The sequence below is a fragment of the Mus musculus genome, chromosome X (assembly GCF_000001635.26).
Source record: "Mus musculus strain C57BL/6J chromosome X, GRCm38.p6 C57BL/6J".
NCBI lineage: Eukaryota > Metazoa > Chordata > Mammalia > Rodentia > Muridae > Mus > Mus musculus.
The window spans coordinates 94404956-94424259 of NC_000086.7; the positions used below are offsets into that span (position 1 = coordinate 94404956).

Consider the following 19304-nt stretch of genomic DNA (forward strand, 5'->3'; position numbering starts at 1 on the left):
TCCATTGGTCTACTTGTCTGTCGCTGTACCAGTACCATGCAGTTTTTATCACAATTGCTCTGTAGTACAGCTTTAGGTCAGGCATGGTGATTCCACCAGAGGTTCTTTTATCCTGAGAAGAGTTTTTGCTATCCTAGGTTTTTTGTTATTCCAGATGAATCTGCCGATTGCCCTTTCTAATTCGTTGAAGAATTGAGTTGGAATTTTGATGGGGATTGCATTGAATCTGTAGATTGCTTTTGGCAAAATAGCCATTTTTCCTATATTGATCCTGCCAATCCATGAGCATGGGAGATCTTTTCATCTTCTGAGATCTTCTTTAATTTTTTTCTTCAGAGACTTGAAGTTCTTATCATACAGATCTTTCACTTCCTTATTTAGAGTCATGCCAAGGTATTTTATATTATTTGTGACTATTGAGAAGGGTGTTGTTTCCCTAATTTCTTTCTCAGCCTGTTTATCCTTTGTGTACAGAAAGGCCATTGACTTGTTTGAGTTAATTTTATATCCAGCTACTTCATTGAAGCTGTTTATCAGGCTTAGGAGTTCTCTGGTGGAATTTTTAGGGTCACTTATATATACTATCATATCATCTGCAAAAAGTGATATTTTGACTTCTTCCTTTCCAATTTGTATCCCCTTGATCTCCTTTTGTTGTCGAATTGCTCTGGCTAGGACTTCAAGTACAATGTTGAATAGGTAGGGAGAGAGTGGACAGCCTTGTCTAGTCCCTGATTTTAGTGGGATTGCTTCCAGCTTCTCACCATTTACTTTGATGTTGGCTACCGGTTTGCTGTAGATTGCTTTTATCATGTTTAGGTATGGGCCTTAAATTCCTGATCTTTCCAAGACTTCTATAATGAATGGGTGTTGGATTTTGTCAAATGCTTTCTCAGCATCTAATGAGATGATCATGTGGTTTTTGTCTTTGAGTTTGTCTATATACTGGATTACGTTGGTGGATTTCCGTATATTGAACCATCTCTGCATCCCTGGGATGAAACCTACTTGGTCAGGATGGATGATTGTTTTGATGTGTTCTTAGATTCGGTTAGCAAGAAGGAAAAAGGTTTTTTTTTTTTTTTTTGAATCAGGGTTTTTTTTTTTTTATGTAACTCTGATTGTCCAGTAATTTGCTCTATAGAACCGGCTGACCTCAAACTCATGAAGATCCACCTGCCTCTCTTTATATCTCAAATGCTGGGATTAAAGGCATGAGCTACCATACCCAGTTAGAAAAGTTTTGGGTTTTTTGTTGTTGTTGTTGTTTTTTTTTTTTTTTTTTTTTTTAGTTTTTTTTTTTAGTTTTTTGAGACAGGGTTTCTCTGTGTAGCCCTGGCTGTCCTGGAACTCACTCTGTGGACCAGGCTGGTCTCAAACTCAGAAATCCACCTGCCTCTGCCTCCTGAGTACTGGGATTAAAGGCGTGTGCCACCACTGCCTGGCTAGAAATGTTTTAAAACTATAGAGTAGAAGCAAAATTGGCGCTGTACACTTAGGTTTACTGATTAGCATCTGCTATGTTGTCTTACCATCTTTTAATACATGCATTTTGTTCATACACATGCACGCACACACACATACACACACATATTCTTTTATGGAACCGTTTGAAAGTTCTAGCTCTTCATTATACTTTCCATACATCATATATAATTCAGTATGTATTCCCAAGGAGCAAGGAGGTTCATTTATATATGAATATCAATGATAATATCACCCAGGAAAGCTCTTTCATTGTTGACAGTGATAATATCTAATACATATCCCACACTCAGGTTTCTCTAGTTTCCCCTACTAAACAACTTTTAACCTTTTACAACCATCTAAGAACCTTTTTTATAGCTAAGTGAATTATTAAAAAGTAAACACTTATAAATCATGATCTAAGATGAAAAATAGAATCACCAGCTTAACCCTCCCTGTAGCTGATCTGAGGTACTGCCCTGTCCACCTCTTTAAAAGCAGCTGCTATCCTGGATTTTATTGTAATTCCTTTCTCATTTTGTTTTTGAGACGGTCTTACTGTATATAACTCAGGTGGCCCTAATTTTTGGTGACCTACCTACCTCAGTCTCATCATGGTAGGAGCCATGATGCCTGCCTACCTTTCTTTATGATTTTATCACCTTAGTGCTTAAGCCTGCCCCATCTGTGTGTTTATGTGTGTGTATCTACCTGTCCTGTCCTGTCTGTTGGTCTGTCTGTTGGTCTGTCTGTCTGTCTGTCTGTCTGTCTGTCTGTCTCTCCTTCTCTCTCTTTCTCTCCAAGGTCTTGCTATGTAACCCTGGCAGGCCTGGATTTCACTATATTGACCAGACTGTCCTTGAACTCAGAGGTCTGCCTGCCTCTACCTTCTGAGTACGAGCATTAAAGATGTGTACAGTCATGTCATTTTTTTTTTTTACTTCTAACTACCTCTTTTTTCTCCCCATCTTAAGATTCTTAATTTATAAGCCCTTTTTTTTGTCTTTTTATGTTTTGTTATTTTTATATAGTCTGGTGCATTTGACTAATGGCATTTTTTTTTTGTTTTTTTGTTTTTTTGAGACAGGGTTTCTCTGTGCAGTCCTGGCTGCCCTGGAACTCACTCTGTAGAAACCAGGCTGGCCTCAAACTCAGAAATCCACCTGCCTCTGCCTCCCAAGTGCTGGGATTACAGGCGTGCGCCACCACTGCCTGGCCTGGCCAATGGCATTTTTATCAGGTATTTTGCTGATTGCATACATAGTTAGCAGTTCTTTGTAGTGCCTGCAGAAGGACAAGCTAATTCAAAGGCTTCTTGGTTTGTTTCATATTTGATCCTTTGATAAGCTCTGTGTGGGCACATAGGTCTATTTGTGTGTGTGTGTGTGTGTGTGTGTGTGTGTGTGTGTGTGTGTAGTCTTGCTGGGCAGTCCAGGGTATCTTTGAAGTTAGGATCTTCTGCTTCATTCTTAGGCATGCTGGGATTAAAGATGTGCACCAACAAGTGTGGCTGTTGTCTTTTGTTGATGACCAGAAATTCTTTACATAGTTGACTTATTGATCTTCTCTATAATTGTTTTATTTTAGAAATTTAGTAAGCGTGTGGGTAGTGTGGGTATTTTATTGTTAATCTGAAACCTTTTCAAAATAATCCCAGCCTCAGCTCTGAGGATCACAGGTAGAGGCTAATTTCAAGTATCAGGCAGATAGATCTTAAACATGGTCTTACTTTCTAATCTGGCTGGCCTGGAACACGTGATTGCTTTTGTGGCTCAGCTTCCCACTTTTGGGATCATATGTGTGACTACTACTCTCTCTTCTAGAGTCCCTTATAATTTGCTAAATACAACCATCTTCCCAGTAAATATCAGTTTTGCTTTTCATAGGTTTTTAAAATCTGCAACAAGTTACTTTCAACTGAGTGTTATAGGCCAAAAAGAATTATTATTTAGAGGTCAGAAAAGCACAGAAACACAAGCTTTTCTCAACATGAAAACTGAGCAGAGCAGAACTTGTCAAGCCGAGCTTTAGTTTTGAGTCTGGCCGTTGCTGGCTCAGCAGGAGAACCAAGGGGAATAGCAGCCACCACCCTGAGTACACATTGCTTATTCTCTGCCTCCATTCTAGATTTCTCCGCTCTCCAAACCGAAGCTAAGTTGAGAGTAACTTATGTGCTCTTAAAGGATTTGCCAGTCATAGAAGCCCATATACCGTGTGGTTCCACTTTATGTGAGATACATGGAGTTACCAATCTCATAGAAGCCAAGATTGACTGATGGTGGTTGCCAGGGGTGAAGGAGGGAGAAGTGGGGAGTTGCTAATTGATGGTAGAAAGTTTCAAAAAAGATGAATAAGTTCTGAAGGTCTGCTTTTCAACCTTAAGATAAAGAAACATCATTACCTAGTTCCGTTATTTCTTATAGCCTTATATAAGAGAAATGACACATTCAGGACGATTTTAGCTTCATGGAAAAGCTAACACGTGGTCCTTATATTCCTTTTAATTTTATATGGTAGGAACATTAAATGACCTACCCTCTTAACAAATATGTCCTCTTATGTCATGCTGGCTGCATGCATGCTAGATAAGTAATACTCTTGGCTCTTAACAGATTTTGAGGTTTATAATACAATATCGTCTCCTATTGCCTCTGAAACAAATAAGTACACTCAAACTGAAGACTATCTCTGCACAGTATCTTCTGTACTTTGGTCAGAAGTACAACAGGAAATCAAGGCGTCAGCAGGGCTGCATTCCTCTCCAGAGCCCCTTGAACAGAGTTTCATGTTCACTTAGGTTGACAGAATTTACTTCCTGCTGTCGTAAACCAAAGCCTGTTTTGCTGCTGGGCAAGTGAGGCTGACCCTTTCCTTTGTCTTTGAAGCCAGCAACACAGGTCTTCTTTTTAAGCCTCTTCTTTCTGACCCCCTTGTTTTGTCTCTTTCTTAGTCTCTATTAACTCTTCAAATTCAACTGGGCCCATTCACACAATCCAAGATAATTCACACGCAAGCACTAACAGAATACAATGCCATTCCTTTAGTGCTGTCCATCTGGCTTCTTTTATTTTAATTTGGGACTGGGTTTCTCACGGGCCTGGGATTTTCCAAGTAGGCTAGGCTGGCTGGCCTCTGAGCCACCTACCTTCCCACTTCTGAGATAACAAGCACATGCCACTATGCCTGTATTTTTTTTAAATATGGCGTTTGGGAGCCAAACTTACAAATTCATGCCTGCACAGTAAGTTGTGGCTAGACCTAGGATGCTCACATTTTAGGAGGATGCAATTCTTCCACTGTTTGGCTGGCTGCTGGCTGCATTAGTTACTTATTACTGTCATCAAGTACCTGATGAGGGGCACCTTAAGGGGGAGAGGGTTTATTTGGGGTCCTGGCTTGAAGGTGTAGTCCATCATGGTTGGAAAGGCATGGTGATGGAAATGGCTATCAGCTGTAGCTTCTCATTTCCTCACATCTCAACAGAACAGGAAGCAGAGAGCAGGAAATATTGGTGGTTCACTCACTTTCTGCTTTAGTCTGGGACCTGAGACCATGACCGTGGGATGATGCTACCCACACTCAGGGTTGGTCTTCCTTCCTCAGTTAAACTGCTCTGGAAACACCTGTGTCTCCTAGGTGATTCCAAATCCAGTTAAGTTGACAATAAAGATTAACCATCACACTGGCAACCCCCCCCTTTACATAACAGTGCATAGTAATTAGGAACCAATGGATTGATTTTTCGAAAATGTTTTCAGTTGTGCAAACAAATTGTTTGTGTTCATAGACATGGTTAGGATATGTTGAAAATATGCATTTAAATTAGATTATGGGGAAAATTATTATTTTTTTCTTAAACTTTCTCTAAAAATGCAAACAGCTTTTTGACCTGTGAGAATGTTGTTTCCTTTGAGATCATGGTGCTGTCTCAAGACAGCTCTTAATTTGTAATGTGGTTGTAAGTGAGTGGGTCCAGTATTTTTGTAGTGAGATTTTGGTTCTGATTTGTTTTGCTATAAGTGATATGTATCTAAATACAGCCACATTCTTGGCAACAGAACTGGTTTTCTCAATCAGTACAATGGAATGCTTTGTCTGCCTATTTTCTTCATCTGAATGATTGTTTTGAAAAGCTTGTACATTTGGTATCTTATTTATTATTGAGGTTGAGAGATGGGTAGGTATAGAGAGCAGAATATCTAAGGTTATCATTAGATAGACTTGGCAATTATTAAGTTAATTGAAATGTAAATGTATCTAGTTAGGAAGCCACATTGCTTTTATGGCAGACCCAGTAGTCATAAAATTATCTTATTTTCATAACCCTCTTTTTATGTTTTTTTTTAAAGAATCAGTCACCCGACCTTCCTTTTTTTGAGACTGTGTACGTTGACCAGACTGACCATAAGCACACAGTCTTCCTCCTTCTACCTCTCAAGTGCTTGGTCCTAGTCCTCACTAGATCCCTCATTTCTACGTTATTCAATTTGTTTATTCACCAAACCTTTGAATGCTGTGTGGTGGGAGGTTCCAGAGCTAGTATATGCTCATAAGGATTGTGAGACTCATAAGGTTAGTGAAAGACTGAAACATGAAGGAAATAATGCAAATCAGAAGGAAGGTGGGAATAGTGAAAGTGAACCAAGGTTCTAATATAACCTAAATTGAAGGGCAAGGTACAAAGAAAATCTTGAGAAAAGGATGAATGAGTGTTTTGCGAGGCAAAGATTGGGGTTGGCTATTGTAGGACAAGACGCACATTTTTACCAAAATGATGTCTCACAAAGCAGCTTGGCAAGCCTGAGTACCAGCAGAAAAGCCCAATGGGTTGTGGTGAGGTGTGAGTTCACATGGGCAGGGCTGGGGTGAGGACTGACCTTTCTGGAAAGGAGCAGCACTAGGTCTTGTAGAGTTCCATCAGTCAGGCTTCGAGCAGTGCATATATATATGGTCTTGTTCCCCAGAAGTCCATCATAAAGTGATGTGCTATGTAGATAGGGTGCCATATAATTATATTAGCATCCAAACTAGGAGTCTCTTGTGAATAAGACAGGGAAGAGCTAATTATGCTGGTATAATAGGAATAAAGAAATACATAGAGAATAGTTCTGAACCACTCCAATACACTTTATAGTTGTCTAGAAGCCACGCTGAGTAGTGACAGCCAGTCACATGTCCTTGCTTTCTCATCCCCTCTTCACCCATGAGTGCTGATGATAGAGAGAGAAGCCATCAGGGACCCCTGCACTAAGTCTGGTCTACAGAAGCGCATCTCATGGTCTGTCCAGCCGCAACCTAGAGTTCTTCGGACTGCCAATTCATGAGTTTTGATCTTTGATATCCAAGGAGATCTTAATAGAATTTCAGAATTTAAGTCTTAAAAACATACAGGAAAGGAAAGCTTTGACACATGAATTTTCCTTACTAGAAATGCTTTTATGCTTCTTCTCCTGGATGACATGACCTAGTTATATGTTCTCCAAGAATGGCCAGGCAGAATCTATGTGGTCCAATTTAAACCTCTTTGAGAGTGTACATTTAGTGATTTTGCCCTTGTGGATAATGCATGAAGCTTTCTAATGTCTGTCAAGCCCTCTATAGCAGTGATAGTGGCATGCAGTAATAAATCTAACTTCTAGGAACTAAGAAATCTTTTTACTATTGATTTGATTTTGTTTTTATGGAATCAACTGTTTGGCTGAATCTATAGAACAATTACTGTAGCTTTTTTTCTGTCTCCTGTGCCCAAGTTACTTTCCACAACAGGGCACTGAAGGAAACTGACTAATCCTTTCAGCTTACTGAGAAATGGGTCATCCCCTTTTCTTACCACCTTTAACATCTCTAACTGCAACCCCAGCTAAGAATTTGGTATCTTCCAGGCCTTCCTTTGACACCCTACCTCAATAAAATGGCTTGGCCATCTCCCAAGAAAATAATATTTCATGTTTCTATTCTGCCAAGTACTGAAGGCACTTTGCAATGTTTCACTATTTCTTTTCAACTTGTATTAAAGCTCTCAATTTTGTTTTACAAGCCAGGAAATGTGAAGAATTCACCTGGAAATAAATAGAAAACTCCATGCTCTGCCCATTTCAATCAGGTAAAGAATAAAAAAACCGACGACGACGAAAACAACAACAACAACAACAACAAAACTCTGGTTATTTTCAGCATTGTTAATGCTAGCTGAAATAATTTATTGTTAATTGGCTAATTAGAACATTTTCATCTTGATGTGGAAACATAAGGCTCATGTTTATTTTTTTTAATTTCTGGCTCTATGTGCCATGACTTATTTAATTGTCTGTGTTTCTTTCTGAAAAGTACCAGGTTTTTTGTTTTTGTTTTTGTTTTTTTTTTAACCCCTCCCCAGTACCAGGTTTTTTAGATAAGCTAGAACCAGACAGGTTAGAAACTCGATATAATTTTTTTTTTGGTCTTATGTTCAATGTACCATTACTCTTCATCTGTTTGCTTAATATTTATTTACCAAACACCAGGTAAGTACAAAAACATTAATTATACTACTATTTTGTATATATATTAAAGTTATGTAAAAGATCTTATGATTTCCTGATAATTAGCAAATTATATGGAATTAAAAATTAACCTAGATACTCAGCTGTGTGAAAGTAGTTTAGTTGTGATATATTTATAAATCTATAAGATTAATATTTATAAGGAGGATTGTTATTATTATAATTGCATGGGAACATGTACCAATTGCTTTTTGTGTAGTACTGGGATTGAACCCAGGGCTTCATACGTGCTAGGCAAGCACGTTATCCACTCCGAGCTATCCCTGCAGCCCTTACTTCCCTTTTTATTTTCTAGATACATTTTTGTAAAGATGCTCAGACTGGCCTTATATTTTCTATCTTTCAGCTTCAGCTTCTGAGTAGCTAGGAGGACAGGCTCAGAGCCACCATTATTAAAAAGAGAAGGAAGGCAATATGATATTTTGTTAATGCAGGAGGTATAATAGAACATCTAAATGTGTATTTTTATTTGTAACTTTATATTTTTTCATATTTCTGCAGTGAATATGAGTTTTCTTTTATACACAGTGTGTGTGTGTGTGTGTGTGTGTGTGTGTGTGTGTGTGTGTGTGATTGGGGATTGAACCCAAGGTTTCACATGTGCCCAGCAAGCATTCTACCAGTTAACTACAACTCTAGCCTATCTTACAATTGTGTATCACAGGTGCTATTTAAAGTTCACAAGTCTCTTCAGTTTGAGGTTTTTCTTTCTCAACTATCTCCATGTTTTTAGAGAGCCAGTGAGTCATATCATTTGGAATTTGAGACTGTCCAGTGCAACCCCCGGCCTTCAGCAGAATCCTCGGATCCTCCTCCTATTACCCCTTTTACATCTCCTTTGTTAGGAAACACCCCACAGGGCAGCTGGCTTTGGACAATTTTGATATTTTTGTAAGCTTTTGCTTATAGTAAGCAAAAGATATTTCCTTGTGACTCCTGGGGTGGTCCTAGTTCTGGTTGACTGGTCACAGAGAGCAAATCCAGTCCCACTTTGACATTTATACTAATGCAAAGTCAGTAGTTCTCTGATGGTATACAAATAATTTCATAACTAACAATAAGATCTTGTTAAAAGGCAAGGGTCCAGGCTCTACCCCAGGATCAGCATTTCTGGGGATATAGCAACAGAAGGGAGACCAGAAAGTGAACTTCCAGAGAGCCATACAGGTCCTTTAGAGACTTTACATAGAATGTGTCTGTATTTCTCTATAGGGGCAAGACTTAACAAAGAGAGTAGATATTCATTTCAGTGTTGAGAGATATTCTAGACCAGGTTTCAACTTACTGTATATACAACCTTGATTTTTAGTCCTGAATTTTTACAACTTTATTGGAGGTGCAGTTTTTAATTATAAAAGCAATAGGGGGCTAGGTAGATGGCCCAGTTGAAGCAGGAGGACCAGAATTTGGATCCTAGCACCCATGTAAAAGTTAGGTATGGTGGCATGTGCCTGGAATCCCAGCGCTGGGGAGGAGATGGAGAGCTTCTTAAAGAATTAGGGCTGCTTGATCTAGCCAAATCAGTGAGCTCCAGGTTCACTGAGTGTCTCAAAATTAAGGTAGAGAGATTCAGGAAGCTAGCCAAGGTCAGCCTATGGCCAACAGGCACGTGTGCACCTGCATTCTGCATTCACACCTGTGTGAACACACACATACATACATACAATGCACAAATAAAATAAAAACAGGGTATGCTGGTTGTAGCTATCGTTTTGGAAGGAACCTGGGACTTTACACATGGTAGACAAGCACTCTGTCTTTGACTATACCCCACCCCTAACTAAACATTTAAAAAACTTGCCTGGTCACTATTCCTCTCCCAGAGATAGTTTCTGTTCCTCATTTGGTACATTAGACTTTTTAGTATCTATATATTTAAATAGATAGTACACATTTGCATACTTTGGTTTTTTTTGACAAAATGAGATAATTTTCTTTATATCATTTTACAAGTACAAAGAAAACTCCATGAAATATGTATAATTTTTTCATCATACCAAAAGAAACTAACAATTCCTTAATATCCTTTAATAATAGTGTATAGATTTTCCTGTTTGTCTCAGCAATACCTTTATTGTTTTTTGAGACACAGCCTTACTATGTGGTCCATGCAGGTCTTGGACTTGTGATCTTTCTGCCTCAGCTTCCTGATTGCTGGGGATATAGCCACACTGACCTGTCAGTAGTAACTTTGTAGTTGGTTTATCTGAACCAGGACTCAAATTGTCTCTCACATTTTAGTGAGTAAGTCTCTTGATTGTCTTTTAAATGTAGTATTTTCCTGTTCTTCATTTATTCATTGAAGAACTTGGTGTTTTGGGTGTTCAATTTGCCATGTTCTTGTGGTATCTAAATTTATCCATGATAGTGTGAGCTCCGCGTCTCCTTCGTTCCTTCTTCTCTGTATTTTCTGTATAGTTGACAGTTGGATGTAAAGCTTGATCAGATTTAGTCTCCAGGTTTTGTTAAAACACCTCATAGACAGCACTGTTTAGGCGTTTTGAAGAAATGAATGAATGAAGTTGTTTCTTCAGCTTAATTTCCTGCGTATATTCTCTATTAGTACTTGTAGATCTATTTTGCCCCTTCTTTGTTTATGTAGCTAGTCCCTAGTCTATACTTTTACCATGGCTTATTTTTTTTAATTTTTAATTTATTCTCTTATATGTTAAATCCCAAGTACAGTTTTCCCTCCCTCTTCTCCTCCCAGATCCTACCCCCTAACTCCTCTCCCCATCCACGCCTCTGCCATTTCTTTTCAGAAAAGGGCAGACCTCCCAGGGATATCAGCCAAACACGGTACCCACTGTTGGGAGTCTCACAGAAAAGAGCTACATAGGTATAACATATATGCAGAAGGCCTAGGTCAGACCCATTCAGGCTCCCTGATTTTTGGTTCAATTTCAGTGGGCTCCTGTGTGTTCAGGTTTGTTGATTCTGTGGGTTTTCTTGTGGTGTCCTTGATTCTTCTGGCCCCTATAATCTTTCCTCCCTTTGTTTCACAGGATTTACTGAGTTCGGCCCAATGGTTGGCTGTGGATCTCTACCTCTGTTTCCATCAGTCCTGGATGTGTATCATTGCTTACTTAATCCTTGTTGATATAGGTTGCTTCCAGTGTTTAACAAAACAGTAAATCTATTAAATTCTTAGAGAAGCAAAAAAGGTTAAAAAACTGAGAGAGAACAATTAGCTAATTGTTTGATTTTTTTAAAAGAATTTTTGATTTTGTATTAAAAAATCAAGAGAATAGTCAACCACTGGCTTCTAAGGCTAGATGCTCAGTGCTAGAGAACTTGCTTAACATGTATGACACCCTGGGTTTAATTCCCAGCACATAAACATATTTATAAACTTCCAGTTGTGGAGCACATTCATCAAATATGAAGGAAAAGACAATCTGGAGAAGATTAAGCTTGGCTTGGATGTGTGAGTTTGCGTGTTTCAATCTTGGAAGGAAGGTTATGAGATAAAGGGAGGTGTGAGGAAAGACATCGAGCTGTCTGAGGATGATGTAATTACATTTTCCTCCCGCTGCTACATGGAAGTATGTCTTGGTCTTCAGAGGACAAGAGGTGCATAGTATTTGCTGTACCAATTAGGCATGCACTTAGCATCACCCACCCACCTCAGTATGCTTGGGTACTCAGCCAGGTAAAAGTATGAATGTGCTGTGGATGGAACACATCCTTAGTCTTGGTTCACTCATCTGCAGCATCTGCAGTATTCGCTAGCTCGTTCTCTCTATGGCAATGAAATGGTAATTTTAAAACAATATATTGTCTATTTAAGTTTAAATCAATTTCAAAATGCATAATTTTAGAGTCATTTTTATTTTCCTGGGTACAGCTGACTTATATTTTTCTTTCTTTCTTTTAGTTATAGGTAAACATTGGAAACTTCAGACAGTAAATCAGTATTTCTACAGACAAATGGCGAAATCAGTATTGGATATAGTAAACTGGCTTTCTTCAGGAAAAACAACACTAAGCCTTTTTGCTCTTTTGGGTGATGCCATATTACAGGCCAACTAATCTGCAATCTTTCACATGGAAATAATGTACAAGCCTTAGAACTCCTCATTCTTATACCACTATTTATGTACATAATTAAACTCCAGATTCCAACAAAGCTGGCCTGCTTTCTTTACTGATGAGTAACAGTTTAAGTGAGCGTCTGCAATGCTGATCCATATGGTTTATGTGTACACATGGTTATCGTGAGAGGCTCATTTCTCTCATGTGTGTGTATCTATTTTCATGCACACATATGCAGTGTATGGTGGATGTGTGCGCACATGAGTGTGTGTGCTAAAGACAATATTTTGATTTTTTAAGGGTTAGTTTTTATCTTATTTGCTTCACTGTGAGATCTTTTTGTTTGCTTGCTTATTTTCAAGGTCGTATTTTAGTTACACCATTTCTTGCTCCCCTTTCCTCCCTGGGAACATTCATATATACTTCTCCCTGCTCTTTTTTACGTGTATGGCCTCTTTTGCCATCAGTTGTTATTGCATGCATGCAATCAGTATCTCCTGTTCACTCTGTGCTATGTTACTTGTATATATGTTTTCAGGGCTGACTTTACAGCACTGGATAACCAGTTGGTGTGCTCTTCCCTGGCAGTATTTGCTCTTTAGGGCAGCAGCAGTTGGCAGTCAGCAGACTGGACCCTACAACCCAGAAGTGGGGAGAGGAGCTTAAAGATGATGCCTCAGAAACCAACGAAGGAACAAACTCAGCTGTGGTGGTTTGAATGAGAGGGGCCCAATTTGGTCATATGTTTAAATGCTTGGTCCCCAGTTAATGGAACTGTTTGGGAAAGAGTAAGAGGTGTGGCCTTGTTGGAGGAGGTGTATCACTGGGGGTGGGCTTTGAGGTTTCAAAAGCGTATGGCAGGCTGTCTTGTTTGCTTTCTCTGACTGTGGATCAGGATGGAAAGCTCTTAACTACTGCTCTGGTGCCATGCTCGTCTGTTTCAGCTCCTTCTCCAGCACCGTGTCTACCTGCACACTGTCATGCTTCCCGCCTTGATGATAATGGACTAAACCCCTGAACCTGTAAGCCAGCCCCCAGTTAAATGCTTTCTTGTATAGGGTTGTCTTGGTCTTAATAGCTCTTCACAGCAATAGAACAATAACTAAGACACTAACACATTCAGAAACTAGTAGCAATGACTTTTATTGTGTCATTGCCTCCTAGTTTGTATAGGTCTTCCAGTTCTTGAATGCCAGGGAGAAATGTTCATGTCTGGTGGGGCAATGAATGGTGCCGCTATGTATACTGGTTTCCTGTCTGTAGCTTGCCTCTTTTGTGGTTCCTCAGTGCCCAGCTCATGGAACTCTGGATTTCCAGGGTGAATGTGACAAGTAAGAACCTCCTTTGACTTGTCAGCAGCCCAGAAGGTTGACAAGTATACAGCATGTGAAAAGGAATGTATAATTTCCAAATGTCAATCAGATTTCAAAACTAATGCTTTTGTATTACTGTAGTGTCAGTTTACTTCCTAATTGTTGACCTTCCACATATGATAGCAATTGGAAAGACAATAACACACAAGTAGACATTTCTTACTAAATTAATTAATATTGAATCTTTTTTATTTTTTTTTTACTCTTTGATCTTTTGAGACAGGGTTTCTCTGTGTAGCCCTGGCTGTTTCGGAACTCACTCTGTAGACCTGGCTGGCCTAGAACTCAGAAATCCGCCTGTCTCTTCCTCCCAAGTGCTGGGATTAAAGGCATGCACCACCACTGCCTGGCAGTATTGAATACTTTTAGTAGAGCCAAGTGACAGGAACAGTTCTGGCATTGTTACCATGAGCAAATTTGACTCTGTAAGAATTTCCCTAGCTACCTAGAAGCCTTTTGTTTTCTTCTATGCCAAAGTACTATTGTATTATTGGACTATATATTACAAATAGTCTTCAAGTACTTAAGCTATGCCAAAATTACAACAATGTTTTTGTTATTTTAGGCTTTCTTCATTTTGCTTGCCTGTGTCACCTCTGCTGAATAGATTCCAGGAGTTTCTTCACTGAGATGACTTGATCTACATACACCTCAGCATGCTTTGCTGATTGTTTGCCACTAGACACCTGAGTATCTCGTAACTCTAAGGTCTGGCTTTCCACTGCTATCTTTTCAGACACTACTAAAAGTTGCTTGAAGACTTACCTTCTCTGTGAGGAGATAGGATGTTTCCTGGTAGTACTGCAGGGAAGTTAACTCTCAACCAGGATAGATCACATAATTTTACACAGATGCAAGTGCCAAGAGCAAATAAATACATGTCAGTGCGTATGTGTGTATTGATGTATATTACTTATGAGGGAGATCATGTGTCAGGACATCCATGTTCACATGTGTGAAGACACATGCCTTGGCAAATGTGTGTGTTTACATGTATTCAGCTCTAAGTATGGTCACATGTCATCATGTATGTACATTTTGATGCCTGCGTAAGTTCTGAGCCTGGTTATGTTGCACATATGTTCATGTTAACACACAGGGAGATTCCAAATTTGGTCACATGTTGTCACATATGTACATTTTAACATGTGTGTAAGTTCTGAGAGAGATCACATGTTGACACATATGCATGTGCTGGCAGGTGTGTAACTTCTGAGAGGTCACATGGCATTTATGTTCATGTTTCCACATGTGCAGTTCTGAGTATGGTTACATGTCTGTGCAAATTTGTGTGTTTACAAGTAGTAAATTCTCAGAAGAATCACATGCATGTACAATACAGTCACCTGTATGCAGTTCTCAGTGTGGTACATATTGACACATATGCACATGCTTACATGTATGCACATTACAAGTGTGGTCACATGTTGGTACATATTCATGTGTTTACATACATATATTTCCTGAATGTGGTCACGTCAGCGCATACATATGTGGATGCTAATTCATATGTGTGTTCTTTTCCAGCACAGTCACATGTTTGTGATATATGTATGTTTACTTATGTTCATTTCCATATATGGCCATATGTCAATATATATGCACATGTTTGCAATCATGTAGTTCTCAAGCTCAGTTATATATTGTTTTTTATACACATGCTCACTTGTGTGCTGTTCTGGGTTTTTTATTTTGCCTTTTGTTTGTTTTGTTTGAGACAGTTTCTCCGTGTAGTCCTGGCTATCCTGAGAACTTTCTCTGTAGACCAGAGGTAGACTTCTGCCACCTTCTGCCTTCTGAATGCTGGGAATACAGATGTATATCACCATGCCTGGCCTGCTGTGTGCAGTTCTGGACGGTGGGAATATGCTGGGATATTTCTGAGTGTTCATGTGCAGGCAGTTGTAACTGTGGTTACATGTTAGTACATATTAGCACATATGTGGTATTCACACATGTACAATTCCTGAGCAAGGTAACATGCCAGTGCATATGATTACATCACTTATATAGTTCATATATCTGCAGTTTCCAAGCATGGCCACATGGTGGTGCATTTTTCTCTCATGACCACAGCTTCTCTTCCCTTCATTCTTCCCAGTTTATCCCCTCCCTTCTCCCCCAGAGCTATCCATCCATCTATCTCCCATCATCCCCCACCCCCCACCTCTGTCTGTCCCCCCAAATGCAGGTCTCTCAGGAACGCCAACAAGATACAATAAGACCAGGTTTAAACTTCTCTAGGCACGAACCCTCATATCAAGGCCGGGCGGAGGCAACCTAGTAGGAGGAAAAGGGGCCCAAGAGCAGGTAAGAGTCAGAGATAACCCCTGCTCCCCCTGTTAGGAGTCCCACAAAACGCCAAGCTTTGTGAGCATAATATATATAGAGCACTTCGGTCGGATTGTTGCTTCAGTCTCTGTGAGCCCTGTGAGTCCTGCTTAGGTGATTCCATGGGCTGTGTTCTCCTGGTATCCTTGACCAAGCCTCTGGCTTCTACAGTTCTTCCTCACCTTCTTCTTTGATAATTCCCAGAGCTCTGAGGGGAGGAACCTGATGGAGACCTCTAGCCTGGGCTGTTTGCCTAATGTTTGGCTGTGGGTCTCTGCATTTGCTCCCAACAGCTCCCATAGGAAGTCTCTCTGATGATGACTGGATAAGGCACCAATCTATGAATCTAGCAGAAACATCATTAGGAATTCTTTCATTGATTTTTTTTTCTTTTTTGGCCAGTTATGATTGGGAGCAGTTACTTATAAACAAATCTGGTACTTAGTAAATTATGTTATAAAATCACATGTAGACTATGTATGTATATTCATAACCATACATAATATATTTTATGTAGTAAGATATTACACACTATTGTTTATTGGTATTACATTTCTTCCTTTCTTTTTGTCCCATTTCTGATCCAGTCCTTTCTTCATTTCTTCCCTCTCACCATAACTTCTAAAAGCTGGTACATGGTTAATAAGTTCCTCAATTTCTTTGGGAGTTTTTTTTCCTACCTTGGTTCTTTGATGGCTGATGGTTATGAGACATCTCTCTAGAAATCAAATGTTTTCATTTTCATGAAATTTCCTCCAAAATTTCCAGCAAAACACACACACACACACAAACACACACACACACACACACACACACGGTCATGTAAATTTTTTATACTTTTGACCATGATAATTGGAAGCAATCATTGAATGCTTTCATTTAATACTTCTGCCTGACTTGATCTCTCCATTCTACCCAAAAGATAGATCCTGGTTTTATTTTTGTTTTGTGAGAAGATATCCTGACAACAGCTAAGTAAAGCAGAGGAAGGGTTTACTCGGCTTACAGTTCTATGTTACAGTCAATCATGGCAGGAAGGTCACAGGGGCAGGAGCTTGAAACAGCTGGTTAGCTCCAACTTGATTGATTGCTTATGCTCAGCTTGATTTTTCCATGTAATATCGTTCAGAACTATCTGAAACATACCATAGTGAGCTTGGCAATATTAACCAAGTTGTATATCTAAAGACACAAGGCACAGAGAGGTTAAGTGAACCTTTGTGTCAGATCCTGAAAGTAGCAAACCTGGAGAATAACATTTTGTCCCGCTTTACCGCCTTGACTTTGTTCCTTGTCCTCTTTAAATATTCTCTTCTGCTCACTTCATTCCATTGATGGTGAAGTGCCAGGAATGGTTTTTGATTCTCCCATATCCGAATCTATCACATCATCTTGCTCTAAGTCAATATCATCTCGAGCCTGTGTTGATCTAGTAATTTTTTATATGAAAACATGTTTGTTATAGAACATTGGAAAAATGACCCAGATGACTGTTTAAAATACATAAACCCCACACTACTAAGCATGACAAAAGCCTGAGAGCCGTGTCTGTTCCTGACAAATCACTTCTGAAAAGTTCTCAAATATTTGACTCCAAAGTGAACTGGCTAGACATGATCCAAAAAGTAAAATATAAATATAAGGGCAGTTAAACAAGGGCAATAATTAGTTTACAATTGTCATTCTTGGACAGTAACTGGAGAACGGTGTGTATGTGGCCTGTCTGTGTGTATATACACACAGAATCAGGTCAAAAATTTAGGGAGTGGCCTGTACCACATATTTGAAGCTCCTGAAGAATGCCATAAAAAAGGATGTATAACATCCATTATACACCTGTCTCAAGAACAGCACATTTCCAAACTTATGCATTTCTTTAGAAGGAAACGGTGCTTTAACCAGTACAGAAGACAGGAGGATGAGTTCAGACCATGCTGTGCTCACGGGCATCCCCTGTATCAGAGGCATCCATTTTTAGTCTTGGGGCTTTAAGAACACCTTCTTAGGATTTTTTTATTTTTGTTTGTTTGTTTTGTTTTGTTTTTCCAGACAGGGTTTCTTTGTATAGCCCTGGTTGTCCTGGAACTCACTTAGTAGACCAGGCTGGCCTTGAACTCAGAGATCTGCCTGCCTCTGCCTCCAGGCTTTTATATTAACATTTTCATCTTCTTTGTAATTGGCTCAGTCCCTTTTCTTGGCAAACTTTTTTTTTCCAATTGTTCCCACCAAAGTCACATATCTTCTTGCCATTTCTTCATTGGACCCATCGACCTCTACCATCTCGTCTTCCTCTGCTGCCGCTGCTCAGTTCTTAGAGTTCATTGGAAGCATTAACGTCTCAACTTCAGGATTAAACCCTCTGAATGACATCCTTCCATAGAGAAGATCTTCACACAAGGAGAAGCTCTGCTCGTCTATGGTGACGCTCTCTTTCTCCTTCCACTCCAGCAAATCCAGATACCAGTGCTTGTCGCGGATCATCTTCCGCTCCTCCTTTTCTAGTTGTTTCTTGGTTCCTGAGTCCAGACCCCTTTGCATGAACTTCATGCACAGCAGGTTCTTGGATAACTTAGTCTTGTGCTCCAATGACATGTTGGACATACTTGCAGAGGCTTCCTGCCACACTGCCGATCTAGTAAGGTTTTTGAGACTATGCATCAATCCTTGCTGCTTTCACACTTGGTCTAAATGTTCCAGCCTTCCAAGAAATCCAAATGTATTTATGAACAATCTTTCTTAAATCTTTCATCATGTCGTGTTCATATATATTGTAATACCCATGGATATTTTTAAAGCTGTATTGTATAGGACATATCTGAAATAGCCAAGAATTGCTGTAAGGAGATTCACAGGTTATTGTGGTAACCTGGAACACCTTTTTAAAAATACATTCATCCATGTATCTTGGCCATTGTGATAGTGCTACAATGAACATGGGAATTAAATATTTATCTGCAACATTGACTGCATTTATTTTTTGATATATGCCCAGAAGTAGATTATAGGTTAGTTCTGTTATTCATATTATAAAGAAACTTTTCAGTTCTTTATATAATAGCTACATTAATTTATATTACCACCTATAAAGCACAACAGGTGCATCTGTATTCCATACAGATAAGCATGCTGTCTGTGATACTGACAGGGTAAGGCCTTTTTACAAAATCATTAGGAGAACTGACTGTTCTCTAAAACTCATCACTGATGTGGAAATTGCATCTACCATGGCGGGGTTGGGTGCTGTGGGTTATAATTTACCTTTAGCTTCTTTTTTTATTTCAAATCTTATTTTATGTTTATTTTGGGGGGAGTTCATATCCCAGTTCATGCGTGGATGTCAGAGAGCAGTTCTTCCATTATGTGTGTCATGGGTATTAAACTTGGCTCATTAGACTGATCAGCAGTGCTTTCACCTGCTGAGCCACCTCACAGGGCCTCAATTATTTTACACTGTATGTATGAGCTATCATTTTCTTTTCCTGTCCCTTGTTAATTCATCTGTGCTGATAACAAAATAAGGTTTTACAAAGTCAAAACTAATTATCTCGTACTAGTT

General features: G+C 39.3%; 1 protein-coding gene and 1 pseudogene across 4 annotated transcripts in view; one reads left to right on the plus strand and one right to left on the minus strand.

Moving 5' to 3' along the window:
- Apoo (apolipoprotein O) overlaps nt 1-12138 on the plus strand; it is a 50084-nt gene extending 37946 nt beyond the window's left edge. For all 4 annotated transcript variants that reach the window (NM_026673.4, NM_001199337.1, NM_001199339.1 and 1 more), the window contains exons 8-9: nt 7505-7570; nt 11887-12138. In NM_026673.4, the coding sequence (NP_080949.2) occupies nt 7505-7540 (36 nt within the window). In that variant the 3' untranslated portion in view covers nt 7541-7570; nt 11887-12138. The remainder of the gene's footprint in view (nt 1-7504; nt 7571-11886) is intronic.
- Nucleotides 17201-18376, minus strand: Gm9003 (predicted pseudogene 9003; annotated as a pseudogene).